Here is a 19,487-nt window from a genome sequence, read left to right as displayed (position 1 = left end):
GGTCAAAGGTATGGATATCAATGTTTAGTGCAATTGTTTACCTTTTTTTTCCTTGATGCTGCTTTCATCCTATTCCAACTGTTTTCCTGTCCTCTTTAGACTGATCAATCTACTCCCCTCCTAGGTGCTGCAGGTTCACAGAGCTACTGAAGGACACTGGAATACTCAGATGATGAAAACAGTTACAAGGGGTACAGACATTGATTCCTCTTACATCCTCCAACGTCTGGTACTTCCAGCCTCACAGTAAATCAATCCAGGGAGCAGCAGGGGAAAATTTATATGTAATTTAAACATTGCTGAAAACTGCTGAGATCCATGACATTTAAAAGAACTCAGCATGTCACAGCTGATGTGTCACTGGTCACATGGAGCACAGCATCCTGCAAGTTAAAAAGCTGTCTTCAGGGCAATTACACAGAACATAAGGGTGTTCGGCTGCACAATCAGATCTAGTACCAAACAACCAAGTGTCCTGTTGCCTTATTTGCAGCTCTCGTGCAGTATAAACAGAAATTCAGGACAACACTGCCATTCTCAGTGCTGCCAATTTCATTTTAATTTAGTGAGCTCTCACTGAAAATTAGAGAGTCCCTGAGAGCTTTACATCATGAAGTGGCAAATTAAATTGAAATTGAGATAATCCCCAGAAACGTGTACACAGGTAAAGCAAATCCAGACACCTTTCAGACTGCTAAGTTCTTACATAAATAAGAAAAAGCTATTTCCTACAATGAAAATATTCTCAAGACTTTCAATTTGTCTGAAGACATCTCAGAATGCATCACATTGTGTCTATACTCTCATTGCAGTGTGATGACTCAGATATCTATCAGAGAATGAAGTACTATTGGAATGGGTTACACAATCTAGAAGCACCACACAATTTCACAGACGGGAGTTTTGAAAAAAATTAAAAAGCCAGCCAAGCCAGTCTTTTTCAAATTTCCTCTGGCTGCCTTATTGAGAGCACATATCACAAGCCTCAACATAATATTCACTTCAGTATTTCCAAATAGCATCATTTGCTTATTTGAAAGCCTAAGCAAGATCTCTGTTCAGACAGGAAAGTTGCTCAGCTCTGCTCTGCACCTCTTGCTTTTAAGGTCTGGGTAAAATTGTTCCTGTGGCAACAATATAATAAGAAGCGAAAACCCACGAGGAATGACACTCCCAGTGTACAGATGCGCACAAAGGAATTTAAGCCCCAGGAACGAAAGCAGATTTGCCAGTAGGCAAGGCTGTGCTATAGTTTCAGTTATGTCCTTGGTGTAATTTTTGAAGCAGAGAATATGATGATTCTCCAGGGAAACTGCACAACCACACTGCCTAAGCATATTTAAAGATTATTATTCAGGGCTTTTAAATCCAACTCCATGTTTCCATTAATCCACTGAGCTGCCAACCCAATCTCACATTGGCAGGTTCACTTGCTCTCTAACAATAGAGAGCTTCTTCAATATTAAGGTCTTAATCTTAAGTACTTCTGTATGACTGAGAAATCCTAAACAGTGCACAGAAGATAAACATTTTCCCACTACACATATATATATACACATGATGGTATTAGATAAAGGCAGATGTCCCCACACTAGCAGGAGAAATGTGTAATACATCCATTCATTTTAAATCAGCCCATGTGTCCCCTGCTTGTCTAGACCCAGGGTTCAAGGGCTTTATCTCTGAAGGACAAAAGCTGCCTTGAAATGCCAGCTTAGCAATTAGAAAGATGTTCATGGCAGGATTCACAGTACTCTGATAATGTTGATGGGAAGCACTGCAGCTAAAGAGACAGACAGACAAGCAGATGGTTAAAGTTAGCAGGACCAGCAGCATTTCTGATATTGGATCTCTGCTGCTTTCCACCATATTATTTTAAAAGCATTCAGCCAAGATAGATTTTGCCTAAAATTTAGGCTAACTACAACGCATAAGCTGGATATGTATCCAAATCAAGATTTTCTGAAAAATCATTTTCTACCTAATAGGAAAGGGGGGGCATGTAGCCAGATGGATTACTTTCCTCTTGTATTTCAGCTGTTGCGGTAGGGGAAACCAGGAAGGCTGAGATTTTTAGGTTTTCCTACTGTTAAGGCATTCCACTGGACCCAACAGTAAGACAGATGGTCACCAGGAAAACAGCAGCAAATGGGTGTTCTGTTTGGGAGCTCTCCTGTGGGCAGGGGTCAGGGAGTACCCACAAGGCTGCTAAAATCCCGCTGGCCTCTTTGACAGAAGATCAGCAGAGATCTGTAGTGCAAGCAGTCCTGCTGCCCCCTGAAGCAGCCCTGTGAGCTCATGAGGTCTGTGCCTCATTGTGTCTGAGGCACTAAGACCTTCCCTGGTTAGATAATTCTTTTGCCTTACTCAGTGCCCTTCCCTCCATCCCAAGCTTTCTACTGCAGCCAGGTCCATTCCTCTCTGCACAGCATCACCATTCCCCTGTGAGCGGGCATGCTGAAACTCCTCCAGGAATCAGAGGTGCAGCAGCTTCTCTGCGAACAGAAATATAAACTTTAATTTCCCATTCTTAGACTCCAGAGAGACTCAGATGTCAAACAATGGTCAGACAGGCATTAACACCCCCACTGGTAAACTTGGATATTGCCAAAAGGTAAAAGAAATAAGAAGCTTAGAGTCTGTGTGTACACATGCAAATCTAGGGAATAATCAAAACTGGACTATTGGATTTAGTGCTGACGTAAAACATGACAAGGCAAAATACCAGACAGTTGTCCAAGGTTCTTCCACCATGCCTGTACCAGGGACCTCAGCACAGACTGGTGGAGACACACTGCTCTGCTCCGTGCTAGGTGACAGCACTGTGACATGTGTAGCACGTGGGTGCTGCCATTCCCGTTACACTTCTTACATGTGGACTCCAGAGAGCAGCTGCAAAACCAATACACCCCCCAAAATCTTCCACAATGTTGTCACATCTCGAAATGCGAAGTTACCCTTTGGATGTATTTTGCTGGAGGTTTAGCTGAGGTTCTGCCTTGTGTTTCCCTGACCCATGTAATGTATAGACCCATCAGTATGGAACAAAGTACTTCATTATTCGTGTCTGAGGACCATGATTAACATTTCATAAAAACAAGTTCTTCAGGTACTTCAACAGAGTAAGGAGGTACTGAGGGCTAGAAAACACATAAGGCTTCAAAACCCTTGGAAGGGATAATACAGCATGCAGAATTATGTAAGTCATTTTGTACTGCAAGTCAATCGCTTTATTAGAAGGGGATTACAACAATCACAGCATTTAGTATCATTCACGCATACATAACCCATGCTTTAACTCCTATATTTTCAAAACTCAATTCAGTGATATACACCTTCAGTGCACTCTTTTGCTTTCCCAAGCTTTTTACTTATAAGAATGTCAGTACCTCAGATGTAAATTTCTAAAACTGTCCTGGATTACTGCAAAGCATGGCCCTTCACAAGAGTCCAGAGGAATATGGTTTCTAAATTTACCAGAAACTGAGGAATCTTTGTCCTCCTTCCCCTAACAACCCACATGACCATACCAGGGAAATGGTAAGTCTGCAAAGTGACTAGTTTGAAACAAATAAACAATATTCAAATTATGTTGTAAGACCTACAGGGCAGTCCTTGAAACAACTGCAGATTTGGTAATAAAACTGATCTCTCACTTTCAATTACTTTTGTGTGTGAACTAGCTTAGTTCGCTCATGCTTTATTCCATACTTGAACACCTATTTTATTAGAAAAATCTTTAGAAATACTCACTATACACGTTTACAAATGCTTCCTCATGCAGAATTAACAAAAACAAACCAGACTCATTTTAATGGACAAAACACTTGAGGTGCAAAATAGTTTAAAGTAAAATAATGTGTTCCTTATGTAAGCACAGGAAGTAATTATGCTGATAATGTGCAGAACAATCCATCAGACATTAAATAAAAATAAGCATTTCAGCTTCTTTCTAAATAAATTAATTTATAATCTCCTGTCTTGATAGGTAAGCCAGGTTTGTCTTGCCATAAATTCTGTGTGCCCTAGAATAAAGCTTGGCAGACCTCATAATAATTTAATTTCTATCCTTATCCTTCTTCATTCTTAAAGTTCAATTTAACATGAATAGAAATGAGCTAGAATAGTTCAAATTAAGTACAGAATAGCCATTATTTTGAATGCACATTTTACCAGCCAGTTCCAAATACTGGAAATAAAGGGATTTATTCTCCAAAGCATTATCAGTCCTCAGACCAAGATCCTGCACACAGATGTATTGGCACCTAATCGACATTTTGAGATAGACCATATGTGGGACACAGCCCATGATGGGGACTCAAAACCAGGTGTACTTTTAAATGCAATTCAACACAGCACTGTAGGGATCTTTAATTTTGTGCAAATAATTAACCTCAGCTTCACTTTCCTAGATAACTTCCGATGTGCATCTTCAGTAGTGATCAGGCAGTTGGACTAGATGATCATCGTATGTCTCTTCCAACTGGAACCATTCTATGCCAGTAGTAACGGAAAAAGGACAAGACACTTAACAGGACACAGATAATTTTGAAACTAAACCACACATCTTTCTTCAGGGTGATTCACATTCAAGGGGCTACTTATGAAATCCTGCCTTTCAGCTGAGCATCACAATTTTTACTGTATGACAGAAAGCAAAGCTTTGCAGTGAAAGAAAAGCACTGGATGGAGAGATGCCATTAGAGAACTCGGAGGACTTAACGGGTGCTGCTCACTTTCAGTGCTGCATTTCCAGACCACTCCAATACTATCAGAAATTCAAAAACATTCACATGTGCAGTGACTCACACTGTTATACTTCTGCTTTGCCAGTGGCTGCAGTCAGTCTGGGTGACATCTCTCCATCATCATGAAAAAACTGCCCACATTTAAGTGCCTGACACCTGTACTGTACAATGCTGCTGACTAAGTGAGGCTTTCAGTATTTTGGGTTTGCTCTGAAATTAGAAGTAAATTCTTTCAGATGCAACCTTTTACTTCCAGAAAAGCCCCAAGTGAGTTATTTGATGCTGCCAGTGGAAAACCCTTAAAAAACAAAGGGGTATTATTACAAAAGTAGCATCATTAGTAAAAACTGTCTGAGCTATACAACTTCACAGCATAGCTCTGTTCTCAGAAGTGTTCTCCTTTTCATCATTCAGAACCATCTACTCTGCCCTTCCAAATAATTGTTTTAAATTTTCTGCAGGATGGGAAAAGGCATTACTGCTGCTTTTGATTCCTCTCATTCTCACTGAGTCAACACAACTGCAGGAGATGAAGCAGGATTATGTTTTCATTTGAGATTCATTAAGAGAGCTGCAATCAAGCTGCAGCTGCACTTCTAAATTCTGTTTTAATTATAAACAACAAAAATCCCTAGAAAACAAGTGGGATCCCAGACATGCAAGTCAGTGGCAAAACGGGCCTGTGGAATCTTTAAGCAGTGATGGTGCCTGAACACCAAGAGCACTTGAATGCCAGCAAAAGAAATACTTTCGCTTACAAAGAAAACAGCTCGGAAATGAAAGCTGAGCAGCAGTTTGACTCAGACATCACAGACAGAGACCACAGAGTCATTGTCAAAGGAGAGAAGAATGCCCCATGTAATGCATGTGCAAGCAATATTAAAAAGCACAAGGTTAGCCATGCAAACGTGATCCACTGCAGATCCTTTTTGTTTGTTTGTTTGTCTTTCAACTTATCCTGGTAACATGCAGAATATGACAAAAGTAATGAGGTGTTGTGAAAAATGTTCAAATATTGGGGGGGTTGAGTTGGAGAGAAGATGCCCTATAGAAGTAACCATTTAGCTAATGGCAGGAGGACTAAAACACTACTATTCTTCCTTTCAAGTGTATAATCAGTGATATCACGACTAGGAAAATATTCAGGCCTTTAAAAGGTCCGGCTACCGTTTGTAGCTTTTTGGACTTATTGCAGTAGTTAATTCCTCCATCTGATTGCATGCTGTGCAATTACTATTTACTTTATGCTTTGTAGAGTTACTTGTCTCCATATCTAGAAGAAAAGTAACTTTCCACTGATCTGTGTTGGAGAGAGGAGGGACAGACTTGTGATTCCTCATGGCATCACTCAGAACTGTGGCGTGCTCTGTTTGCTTTGGCAGGCACACAACCCCAGCTTGTCGTCAAGAGACTGTTCTGCAGCAAATGATTTTGAGAAGATGCCCACAGTGTCAGGAGGAAGGCACCCTGCTTTGCTGTGGCCTGTTCTGGTTTCTGATGACTCAGCAGCAGGGTCTGGCCAGCAAGTGATGGGAGAGTCAGAAAGCTTAGCTCCAAATTGACTTTGTGACAGACTTACTACCCAACACTGAAAAAGTAATTTTCTCTTTTGTTTCCCATTCATCCTTTCTCTTCCAGGTCTAAGGCTGCGTGCCCTTTGGAACACTGTCCTCTTCTAACTCTGTACTCTCGTATGCCTACCTGTTTTTTTTCAATGCAGTTATTGTCCCTCTTCTGAGAGGGAGAGAGAAAAGGCTTCTCATAAATATGATAAATGAGTTTAAATACTGCACAGACATGAAATTCAAATTATACACCAATATGCATACCTGGGAAGGCAATGACTATTTACAATATTCATATTGTTATTTCCAAAATTCACTCAATAACTTAATTCTTCGCAAAAAAAGCACAGGGAGAAGCCACCAGAACAGTAATCTTAGTTTTTACAAATATATATGCCAAGGATACAGCACTAGCTCTGCCAAAATATTTCATATTCCTTGGCTCCAGGACAGACAAGGCTCAAAGATGCACAGGGTTGATCTCAAGAACACATGGATCTGGGGGTTGTTTTGTTAAGTCTAGTTCTCTGCTGCTCCTACAAGAGGAAGAAAATGAGAAAGTGCATTTTTCTGAATACAGTTCCTTCGTTGAGGTGAAATCTGAACACAAAACTTGGACATTGCTCATGCCAAGGTTTAAGCACTCCATATTACAGGGAACAGGAAAGTGTTCACTCTGGGGATGATAAATACTCTCTCCGCCACTTTATTTATATGTTTTTAAATTCTCTTATTAAAACAATGGAAAAAAAAGTTCAGTAAAAACTAAAACTCTTAAAACTTACTGCCCATCTGCTCTTGTATCAAAGGCAGTAATCTCAAATCCTAAAGCAAATACTAAATGTATAATTTAAGCCTCAGTGCTTTAAAACAGTCAATGAACTTCTAAACTGGGCTTTCAAGATATGAGCTCAGCCACATGCAACTGCATCCTTATGTCAACCACAATTTCAGGGTTGATGTGAATGAAGAAAGGTGGAGTTAGATGGAATTTAAAATTCTGGCCCAGTGTCTGACAGAGAAAGTCAATCTAAAACAATTCCAGCTAACAGCAAAAGCAATTTAATTTTGACATAAAGATAGGAGGTAAAAAGCAGAAGCAGCATGCAAGGACCTGATACAGCAGACAACCACTTAGTGCTGTGATTCTAAAGGCATAATTGAATACATTTTCTTATGTTAATTCCAGGTAATGATAGCAGCGAGGTACCTAGATTAAAAAAAAAATAAAAATGGACTGATTTTAAGTTATATCTACAGTTGCAACATGAGACAATATATTATATTTGCAAAGAAGGGTGTTTGCCATTTATAAGGAAACTTTATCTACTAGCATCAGCAGAACAGGTCTGCATTCATTATTCCAAATGCCTTCACCTGGTTCATCACTAGCTCCAGCTCTAGTGCAAAACAAAGGCACTTTGGCTTTCACTTATCCAGATTTATCAGTTGTTTTAATGAGAGCAAAATGAAAAAGATTATTAGCACAGAGGTTTTTCACATAAGAACATGAAATATCAGAGCAAAAATAACTACTTTCTTTACACAAAGGGAAACATCACTTACATACAAAGGGGAAATCAGCCCAGAAGTTGCTGCTCCATGCAGAGCTTTGCCACCCTACTGCAATATCAGTGCAGTAACTATAGGGAGTAGAGAGCCAGCTTTGCAAATAACATAAATTACTCTCTCCTCCTCTCTCTGTGTGGTCACACAATACTCCCATGCATCTTATCTGAAACCTCCACAGCACAAGAACACTGATGCTGCTACTGCTGGGCCTTCATCTACTCATGGTACACAAGCGTGTCTGCTCAGAGCATTTATTTTGTTCAGCCTGAAAAGGAATAAAGGCAAACACAAAAAGGTTGTTACAAACTGCAATCATAGCCAAATAATCTACAGCACCATAACTTTTCTGGCCCACACGAGTTCACCTGAAAAATCAGAGAAGAAACAATCAAGATTGGATGCAAATGGATATACATGGTCCTAAATAACTTCCAACATTGGGCAGTAACTGCCTGCTGGCTGTTTTTAATCACAGTCACATCCTCTACAACTGCAAGCAAGGAAAGCATATAGTGAAGTATATGCTCTGCACTGGAAGAAAACACAGCAAAATATATCAAAAGGCCTACCTAGACTATTCCTAAATGCAGATCATGAGGAAGAACAGAGAAATAACGTTCAGTGAAAAATAGTTATGTCTGTAAGGTTTTTCTCAGTTGCTTTAACACTTGCAAATGCATGCAATAAACAAAGAAAAACTAAATTCAGCCTTAACTTTTGAGTAGGATACTATCCATAATGTACAGACTTAACATATTGGAGGAAAATAGTGAAACACCACAATTTCTGACTTCTATTCCATGCACACTGACCTTCGAGAAAGGTGCCGTACATCACCCAGGCAATCCCTGCTGCAGCCAAATGCATACCAGGAACAACAGAGCTGGAACATCAGATAGCCCTGCTGCAAGAAACTGTGCCTGAATCAGCAGAAAAATTCAACAATCCTGCAAGTCACTTATGCTAAAGACACATGGTATGCAATCTAGAAATGGAAGGGTCAGTGCTCTTCTTCCACAGGTATGTCTGTTGCGGTTAGCAGTTTCTGGTAAATGAAATCAAGACAGTTAGGAAGTCTTTAGAAAGTCAATATGCTTCTTATCTACACTGAATGTGTTCACATGAGCTTCATTACTCTTCAAAAAAAAACAGGTGGGCAAGGTAATGCCCGGTGACTAAGTTCTACTCCTATCTTGGCAGCCAGCTGAGAATTCATACACAGAGGGGCAGCGTTTTAGTTTACATTTTGCCTTCCCACACTAGAAAATTGCTAGATTTTACCTTATATAAACTCCACACAATGGGTAGATTAAAATATTATAATCTATGTGCTGCATGAAGACAACTCAAAAGTGCCCCTCTGCTTTGCTCTCAGCAGTTGAGTGGAGAATTAGTTCTAATGTGCTGGAAGTCAGAATAAGAGCCTATTTCATTAAGAGCTTGTAAGAAACATACCATATAGGTCTTTCTACAGTAACATTGTAACAAAATAAACATTAAAATGTATCCAGAAAAGGTAACTGATATTAGTAGGAATGTAAAATGACTAATTCGTTCCAATTTTGAGTCTTAGATTCCATTCATCCAATTTTTTTTTTCAAAATAACATTTTTACAATGTTCTTGTTCCAACCGAATACTTATAAAGGCATGTTTCAGATTTTAATCTCAAATGCTAATAAGTGTTGTTTGTTATTGCAACTTTTTGAATAAGCAGTGTTAATCAAATTCTATTCCAGTTACTTTTCAGATTAAAGATTTTTTTTTTCTAAAGAGAAGATACATTTTTCCCCAACACAGAGTATCAAAATGATTGCCTGGTAGACTACAAAACACCAATTCAGGCTTAGTTAATTTGCACTTACTACATGAAAAAAGAGACCACTGAGGGAATGGGATTTTCAGGAAACATCTACATACAAGTTCTTCAAGCTGCAGAGGTAGAATCCATCTGCTTTGTGCTGCCATTTGTTTAACTGACATCAAGCAGTTGCATTGTGTATTAATCAAAACAGTAAACTTCAAAAGACATGTCCCAAATTCAGGAGAGACTGTAATTACAGTTCCTATGAAGTATGCACAAAACACCACACCCACTCTTTAAAATGATTATCGCTAGTAGCTCACAGTAGAAACATAGAAGTTTATCTTTTCACCCAAGCCCTTAAACACCACTAAATTGTTACAACTCATTCAACAATTCCTTATGTCTAAGAAGCAGTTAAAGAAGCTGTTTTCCTATTGTCATCCTTTGGTCTACCTTACCTCTTCTCTTTAATTCCCAACTTTCTTACCTGAAAGTTACAGTTAATTCTGGAGTTTGACACCTACATATAATAACAAAAAGGAACTATACAACAAGGTACCAAAATAATTTTCCTTAAAGAAGTAGCATCTCACAATGAGACAAGCTAAACAATTTATTTTCCACAATTCTCTGTTAAAACTGTTTCTGATTACAAAGACTCCATCACAGCTCTGGTTTTAAGCGAGATGCACTTACCACAAGAGACACATTTCCTGAGATAAGATGCGATGGTGTTATCCCAGGAGCATGGCCCATATGATCCTGTAAGTAGTCAGATAAGTCCTCTTTTTTGTCTCAATAAGGTACTTACTTGTATAGAGATGCAAAAACCCCTTTGCTAACTATTAAAATGATGTATGGAACAATAACTGATGATAAAAATACTAGCTTTGTATCAAAGGCCAGCTGCAACAGAATCAACTACTATTTCTTTTTCTCAGTGAGTGCATAAAAAGAAAAATGTATTTATCTTAACACTGCATGAGTCTAACCCCCAAAAAGTAAAACATGGCGAAACACAAGAACAAAGATCAGTTGGAAAAAATTCCACTTAGCATCAGGTACCTAAAAGATACCTTTACATTAACAGCACCTGGGATCTTACGCTAATATTGAGAAAATTTTCTTGCAACAGAACTAGATTACAGAGCACACATGTTGGGTTTTTGTTTGTTGTTTTTGTTTGTTTGTTTGGCTTTTTGTTTCTTTGCATTGTAAAACAGTGTTTTCTGTTCTTTTTGAAATGATAGAACGAATGTCACCTGCCATGGTCCTTAGAGCAGTGCCACTCCAGCACTCCCACCCACCTTCTGCCCTTCACTCAGTTCTCCCCATTTGTCTGAGGGAAAGTCATAAAAACAGATGCTCCGTAGAACCCACTTTCATACCAGCATCTCCCTCCTGTGTCATCTTTTCATACTCACAGTGAGGTGCAAATTTCAAAAGAAACCTGTTTTCCTGGTGGCTCGTTGATGGCACACTGCTTTGTGGATTCTGAGATATCTAATAAAAGACAACCTGACATTCACACACCGAAAAAATAAACACAAGACCAATCCATTAGAAGCCAAACTTAATTAACCCTGGAACTCGCATGCCTTCTGCTGCTCACTGTTTTGGTTTTTTTTTAAGAGAGAATTCAACAATAAAGAATTACACCAACTTTGTTTCTTTCGGAGTATTATTTCTAAAGCAACCCACATGTTTTGCCTTTAGAGACAAATAGCAACATCCTTGGCCTCAAGCACCTACATACCATAGACAGCTCAAAATCACAAGGTACTTCTCATCTGGTATTTATTTTTCATGATACAGCAAGGTTTAGTTTGATCTTTTTGACACACAGAAGTATTCATTCTGTCTCTAAGAATGGAAAAGACATATAGGTGGAGTCGCAAACAGGAATCTTGAACTTCATAGAGAAGAATCATCACAGAATATAAAAAAAAATTATGAAAACCATGATAACCATGATAAAATACATGTATCAGGAAACAAAAAGCTAAAATGCAATATTCTTTTGTTCTCCACACCCAGTTTTGAAAGCTACCTATGGATGCCATTTCAGATCACAACCCCTTCCATTTCTTACAGACTATTTTTTTCTGAGACATTCTGGTTCAGTAGTGCTACTGAAAGTAGAAAATCAGTGCAACAGAATTTAATTCTTGTGCTATTCTAGATACCATTGCCAGAGTGACTTTAAATTGCTTTTGAACAAACTAGAAAGTTCAAGTTAATTGAACACAAGGATTCACGCAGCATATTGTCTTACTACTAATGGTATAGAAGAAAGAAGCCTGATTAGTAAACCCTGCTGGATACCTGCAATGTGAGAAGTCAGGAGATGCCAGAACTAAATCACAGAGGTGAAGATCAATAGTTCTTTAATCAGTGGTGGATTACAGTGGGATTTATTCTGCTGAAAACAGCAGGGGCAGATAAATTCCCCACTGAGATTAATTACTAGGAAGAGTGGATGCAAACAGAGGAGTGCAGTTGTATTTGTGACAACTCTAAGTGGCAAGAACACCAGTGGGAGTACAGTTATTGCCTGAGTCTCTGCTGGTGACCAATGACAACCTCATCAAATTCCCAGCACCCCTTAGTTCCTTAGAAGAAACTGCACTGAAGCCTGTGTATTTCTACAAACAAAAATATTGTAAACCAAAAAGCAGAGACACAATTTTTTGGGTTTGTTTGGGTTGTTACAGAGTTTGGATTCAATAAAAATTCTGTATTGTGGATATGAAAGCAACCGTGTGTATGGCTAAAGAATGACAGCTTCGTGCACAAAGATGCTGATCACATTCACAACACCTGCTTAAGTCAAGCAGTTGTCAGAATTGCTCTGGGACTCTGTCTGTTGGGGCTATCCATGTCATCAATCATTACCATTATAGCCTTTGGCACTAAACATTATAGTTCCCACAAACTAACCACTAATGCATCATGCACTAGTGCTAAATACTGTAAACTGAGACACTAACCAGGCTAAGCAGAAGACAGAAATCACAGAGCCTCTCTTGTAACAAAATCAATTTAGAAACAAGCCATAAATTGAAATTACTGTGACTTTAAACCACTGCAGGAATTTACTAACATGAAAAAAAAAAAACCAAACAACAGAGCTAAAGCTTAGCTTGTCAATGCTTGATTTTCAACCAGTTTGAGGGAAAGATATTTAATTGGTCTCCCCCCTGACATTTTGTGTTGACTTACCTTATCAGAACAGAGCAAGATGCAGAGAGTCCAGCAGATATTAAATTTGCTGGACATAATCTGATGGATTTATTTGTTCATTTACTTTGGTTATTACCAGCAACTGTTTGAGAGGTCCCTGTCTTCAACTCTGATCAGATGGCATCAACTTGTACATTTTATTTCTTGTAGAAAACATTTCAGAACATACCTTCAACTCTGATGCCATCCCAGCTATGTTTGTCTGTGTTCAATGATGCTGAATTAAGGAGCTGAAACAGAAATTTCTGTTTTGTTTTTTTTTTCCTGCTGAATTTTATCAGATACCAACAATCACATCTGTGCAGCAAATCAGAAAAGGTTCTTTATTGGAAAAATGCAAGTTTAATACAGATACGGTATAAATTACAAAAAAAGTTTTAAAAATCACCTCTCCAGGACAACCAGATTAATTGAAGGTGGAGTCTCAGTACAGCAAATAAAGTCTTTCCCAGATCACCTTATTTTAAAGCAGGTCATAAAAATAGTCCAGGCCTTGTCCCAGTTCCCAGATGGATATTCCAGTGCCCAATTCTTTTGCAAGCTCTAAGCGCAACTGGATGGACTAAAAGACACATAAAGCAATCACCTTTTAGTCAGAGACACTGGACACTCCATGCTGCCATCTCTTCATGCCATATCAGATTTTTTAAAACATCTATCCTTGAATCAGATACTGAAAAAACTAGTCTGTATTTCAATTACTCTCTGGTTAGCAAGCAATCATTCAGTAAGAGACAGTTAATTGCACCAGTTAATTCAATGGCCTAATAAAACATAACCAGCTAAACAGACAAAATGCCACAGAAATAAATCAGATTTATGAACTATGTAAAGGACTATTCTAATTTAGGCTATCGTTTCACAATGTATAGGAGTTCTAACTCTTCCCAGAAATGTCTCAGGTGTAAAATAAAACTTTATCAGTGAAGACAATTAGAACAACTAAGCAAATGCCATCAAGATCTCTTACCTACCCTTGCCTTCTTCGAGGACAGAATCTCAATTTTCATTAACAATTCTATTTTAAGGAGAGTTTGGGAGACTAATATTTAAAAGTATTCCTATTTAAGCTGCAGTCCCTGATTTAGTTTAGCCATTGGTTTACAAGAAAGAAGTGCAGAATGTGAACTGTGACATTGCTTCAATGCCACAGTTCACATACTGCACTTCTTTTGGTTCAGACAATAAAAATAATTATTTTTCAATCTGTTATTTTCAGGTTTTCTTACTTTAAAGTGCAGTATTGCAATGTTTAAACTGCTCACACTAAGGATGTGTTTAAAATGAATTTTCATGGAAAACATAATGAAGTACCAAAGCAATATTAACAGATCCACTGGGCGTGACATTCATGACTGCTTTGAACTAATGAACAAACAGATTTTGAGCAACCTGGCAGTGATTATAACGTTAAAAACGGGAAGAAACACAGTTATCATCGTGTAATAAAATTAAGTGTTCCCTGAACATCTTGATCACCACTATGTGAACAACTCTTTGATTTGCCCCAGCATAAAAATCTCAAAATATTTCATTACAAGCTTATTGAAATTGGAAAGGAAACCTGTTTCCACAAGTTTACCAACCACCATCGTTGAGTAGCTGTTAGAGAAGTAGTAATGAAAGAAATGTACAGCAGTGAGTGTTCTTAACCCAGTTAGTACTGACAACAGCAGGGCGAAATCCTTCTAGAAGGTCAAAGAGAACGTAGCATAACAACACTCAGCACAATCTATCTTGTCTCTGCAAGGTTTGCACTGAAACTTTCTAACACTCTAAGAGAGATACTACTAGCAAGAAGATAATTAGACACGGTAATTAATATCCCATATATGCTAGTACTTCCACAAATATTAGATTAACGAAGGGAACTATCATTGTGCTAATGGAGCTTAAGATAACAATGCTGTTCAGAAAAACAGAGCCTTGGATCAATTCACACAAGTTTAACCATATAAAATGTCTCTGTTCTCTGTAAACATGATGTACTTTCACGACAGAAGCAATTCCATTCCAATATTAAAAGCCAGCAGAGGCTTAAAATATTACCTGTAGCTTAATTTGAGAAAATCTAAAGACAGTTCCATAGGAACTAAGGCTGCAGGTAACCATTTTATCCTGTATTCTGGTGTGTTGCAGACTATTGTGTAGATAGAAATTGTATGTCCTGCCAAACGACTTCAGTAAGGCCAAATGCTTAAGTTTTCAAAACACTAAATTATGCTCCAGGGAAACAGAACTGAAGAAAATAGGGTGATGCAGGCCAATGGGGAGAATCAGGACCCTATTAAAGATGAAGGCAAAAGTTCCCCAAGCTTCCAGCCAACCTGATCAGAAGGAAAATTTCTTCCATCTCTTGTCTGACAATCAGCATGTCTGTTAGCACATGAACCGTGCACTTGAACAGATCCTCTCAGAGGACTGGTTTGCCCTGATGTAGACATGGCTAATCTTCAAAGATCCCAAAACCCCATTATGCATGAAATAGAAAAAACAATCTTCTTGTACAGGCAGCTGAAGCTTTGAATCATAACAACTACACAAGAGTAAACTTATTTCACAAAAGCCTAAACCTAGTTCAACATTTTCTGAAGTGGCTTAATAATGCAACAACTCAAGTAAACATCTCTTTCCTCTTGCAGCCCTCTGACATGAAAAAGCGATACCTACCTTCAATGTTGGGTAGAAGACAGCATGTTTTCCTCCTTTATTTCTGCAAAACAGGAAAACCAAATAGTTACAATAGCTTTGACAAATTCCCACAGGATTTCTAGCTGAGGTTAGAATTCAAAACCAGTTTTATTCCTTCCCACTAAGAGAAAAAAAATCAGTGCTGAAGAAAACTGCTGATTTTATTTTGAAGAAGGTATTTCTATAAAAAATAAGATAAGCTAGTATGTTCAGCACATGAGCATTAATACACCCGTATCAAAGATGGTGACTACTTGCCATTTAGTAGCTCATATCTTTGAGATTTCTTACCTAGTGTTCATTTTTCTCTGGAAGCTGAAGCACTCTGTCTCTGAAATCAGACACTTTTGCTATCAACTTCCACTGATTCCATACTTGCACTCTGGCTACTCTATCTATTGAGGGCAGGGTAGGGCCAAAATCTTCTCTACTTCTCTTCCTTTTCCCCTGAAGATAAGAACTTCTACTCCTGCTTCTTTTCTACTATAAGCACATAAATCCAAAGTGGTGTGAAAAGAAAAGGCATTAAGAGAAGGTACTCAACATATCTAAAAGTCAAGTACTTAACCATGTTACTGTCCTGCAGGTATCCGTTACAGGAATATTTGTCAGAAAGGTCCTCCCGACAAAATCATCCTACTTCAAATAGGCTTTGACAATGATAGCAGCTGGAAAGTTAGAAAGTTCAAAACGTGACAGTATAGAGTCAAAGACCTGCTAGGGGATTCTTTGCATAGCAAAAGTCCCAAACTTCTTTGGAACTAACACTTCATCCAAGAACAGGTTACAATGAAATACAATACAGGCAGAGTCAGACAAGATACTTATTTACCCATAAAAGTGGCCTTTAAGGAGGACAACTCTTAAAAGAGGTGAAAAGGTTGACAGTGAAAATAGAGGATCCAAGAAGAGATCTCACAACAGAGATGGTTTGATACTAACTCTAAGTAAACACACTGAGATATCTTGTTGCAACTGGATTATAAAACTGTCAGACAGTAAAAGACAATTGCATCTGCTAAATACACATCTGAAAATGATGAAGACATTTGTTTGTCGAAAGCAACTGTGAAAGACTTTCCCCCATTACCCAAATTACTGTCTTTTGGGTTAAATTAAATGCTAGTCGTATAAAATATACAGCCAGGGCAAGCTACACTGGGCATAAATGCCAAGGCTGCATTTTAAATCTCACAACACCACTTTACCAGTTAGGCTAGGAGGAAATGCAGAGTGCTTGGGCAAACCTATTAGGCACTGCTCCTAAAATCTCCCAAATTATGTAAATGCATACTACCCATAAAATGCATTGGGACAAGCAGTCGGAGACAACCGATTTCTGTAACTGTTTCTGCCAGCTACATGAAAATCATTAGCTGTGCTTTGCTTAAAGATTCATTATTTGATTTCTTAGCAACTGCAGACATGCGAGATTTCCAGGTGAGATGCTTTACCAGTGAAGCCTATTTCAGGTCTGGCTGCCATCCCCATCCAACGTAACTGAACCTTTGCAAAGTAAAGTGGTAACCGAAAAAGAGTTCCCTTAAATAACCCACCCCTGCAGACAGCTGAACCACAGCAGACACGCTGAGCTGCACAGCAGCCTGCCAAGCACAGCACAGCAGGTGAAGCTTACAGTGATTTTCAGATCCAGTGTGCTTTATGCATCAAAAGGTCTTCCAGGAAGCCCACAAATAAGAATCTTCAAACACTGGCTTTCAAAGGCAAATGATGTACTACTAGGGACAAGCTATCCTCATTTAGGAAATGAGTCTCAGAAATGAATCCCAGAAGCATGCCATTCAAACAGAGCCCTCAGATTTACTTTTTTGAGAGCAAGTTTTCATCCAGCGGTTATTGTGTCTCCAATTGGATTGTGCATTAAGAGGAGTAAAACAAAGCTTGTGATTTTGCCTCTTTAGTTAACATGAAAAACTTGGTAATTGTTTAGCACAAAGTAATTTTGCAATAGGATGCCAAAGAATTAATTATAAAGGAAAACATATCCCAGTCCTGTCATTTAAACAGAGAAAAGATACTAAAACACTGTTGACCAACAGGTAAATAATTTTTTTCTGATAAAGAGATGTTGCTGAGAAGTCGGGACAAAATTACAGGCTGAGAGAAACCCTGAAAATTAAACTGAAAATATAAAAGTTGGACATTTTTGGCTTTGGGTTAATTTTGTTTTTGTGTTGTTTTTTGGGTATTTTCCTTTGTTTTGTGTGTGTGTGCTTCCTTTGGTTGGTTGGTTTGGATTTTGCTTGTTTCAATATTTAAAATTACAAAAACCAATATGATATTTTGGAAATAATAAAATAATTCCATTTTGTTGTTTTGTTTTTTTCTTAAAGCACTCTAAAATGTGTTCTACTCTTCTTTTCAGTGGTGTGTCATGCATTAATATACAACACATAGTTTTGTAGAAGTAATAAGATTTTGTTTGTATAATTTTACCACATTTTTGTATATTTGCATAAAAACCAGCAAATTATCACTGAGGCTTAATAAGATGTTGTTATTTTTTAAAAATCTGTTTCAAATGGATTTTTCCTAGCATCAGGAATCCTTTTATCATTTCATGATAAAAAGGGAGGACAATCACCCCTTCCCTTCATGCTCATAGTCCTTTTAAAAACTTCATCTGGAAGTCACTTGATATGATTCTCATTACAGTTCTCTACAGTCCATTCCATTCAGTGGAAGTCTGTTGATTGACCAATCTTGTCACTAGGACTTTTATACCACAGATTTTTCCAAGAACTGTTTTTGGCCAAGTCATTAGTAATCACCCAACAGCTCACAGTACTAATCTCTGAGCATCTGATTAACTGACAATCAGCAAATAACTTTGATGGATAATTCTAAAGACACGACTCACCAGACTTCTCTCCTAAAGATTGTTTTAGCTTATGTTATTCCATTAATCCTTCTCTGATTTATTTCTCTTGCCTGAAGCATTCTTTTATGCTGCAGTTCAGTTTTGATATATGGATCACAAACAGCAGAAATTCCATTTGCTGAATTCAGTTGCATACAACAGTTAACTGATAATTCATTGTGTACTGGGCCATGCCCAAAAATATTTGCAGAATGGTAAGCTAATAAATGTAACTCACTTTTTATATTCAAAGTAGTGTTCAGCAATTTGTTCATCCCACACAATTTTTGGTTTGTGCTCCTTCAACGTTTCAATGTACCTACAAATTAAAAACACAGATATGGAATTAGCTTTTCTAAAAAGTGCTTGGGAAATTACATTGCAGAAGGTTCTGAAAATGCAGTTTTACCATGTTTAGATTGAACACTGTATCAAAAACATCTTCTTGCTGACAATTAATTTCCTCAGCCACATTACAATTCACCGTGTTTGCATTTTTTGACACTTCTTTTTTAAAGCAATGAAGTAATTAATTTTCATCAAATGACAAATCCATAAAAGCACATGAAGGCAATGCTTAAATATTTCTATAGCCTAATTCCAATATGCCAAAGCACAGGAACTCAAGTCATCCCTTGCCTGTACCTAATTGTGTCCTCCAAGGCCAACCAATGCAATTCTTAATTATAAGCCATTATTATGTGATGAGAAAAGTTCTTCTATTAAAGGGGATTAATTAATCTTCTAAAAATGAAATTAAATACCAGCTTGTTTTCAAGGAAAAGTTACTGCCAAGTAACTCTGCATATTAATTTTCTCCACCACTACCTCCTTGGCATTATTCTCATTCATGGAAATTCTGAATGTGGGATGACCTACCTCATACATACTCGACACAAAGTGAGGACAGAATATTACTTGTACCCAAAAAGCTGCACAGTCAACTGCTGTGGAATAGTTAGTAAGCTGTAAGTTCATTTT

At 38.0% G+C, this 19,487-nt stretch overlaps 1 protein-coding gene across 5 annotated transcripts in view; it reads right to left on the bottom strand.

Moving 5' to 3' along the window:
• CHID1 (chitinase domain containing 1) overlaps window positions 1–19,487 on the bottom strand; it is a 132,634-nt gene that overhangs the window by 9,850 nt on the left and 103,297 nt on the right. For 4 of the 5 annotated variants that reach the window (XM_065839647.2, XM_071809019.1, XM_071809020.1 and 1 more), the window contains 3 exons: window positions 18,745–18,825; window positions 15,605–15,647; window positions 13,233–13,496 (listed from right to left, as the gene is read on the bottom strand). In XM_065839647.2, the coding sequence (XP_065695719.1) occupies window positions 13,398–13,496; window positions 15,605–15,647; window positions 18,745–18,825 (223 nt within the window). In that variant the 3' untranslated portion in view covers window positions 13,233–13,397. Of the gene's footprint in view, window positions 1–13,232; window positions 13,497–15,604; window positions 15,648–18,744; window positions 18,826–19,487 lie in introns of those variants that run through there. The other variant, XR_010651445.2, reaches the window with a different exon arrangement.

This window comes from Patagioenas fasciata, chromosome 5 (assembly GCF_037038585.1).
Source record: "Patagioenas fasciata isolate bPatFas1 chromosome 5, bPatFas1.hap1, whole genome shotgun sequence".
Taxonomy (NCBI): domain Eukaryota; kingdom Metazoa; phylum Chordata; class Aves; order Columbiformes; family Columbidae; genus Patagioenas; species Patagioenas fasciata.
The sequence above is the reverse complement of the archived record's forward strand: the minus strand, read 5'-3'. Positions and strand labels throughout refer to the sequence as shown.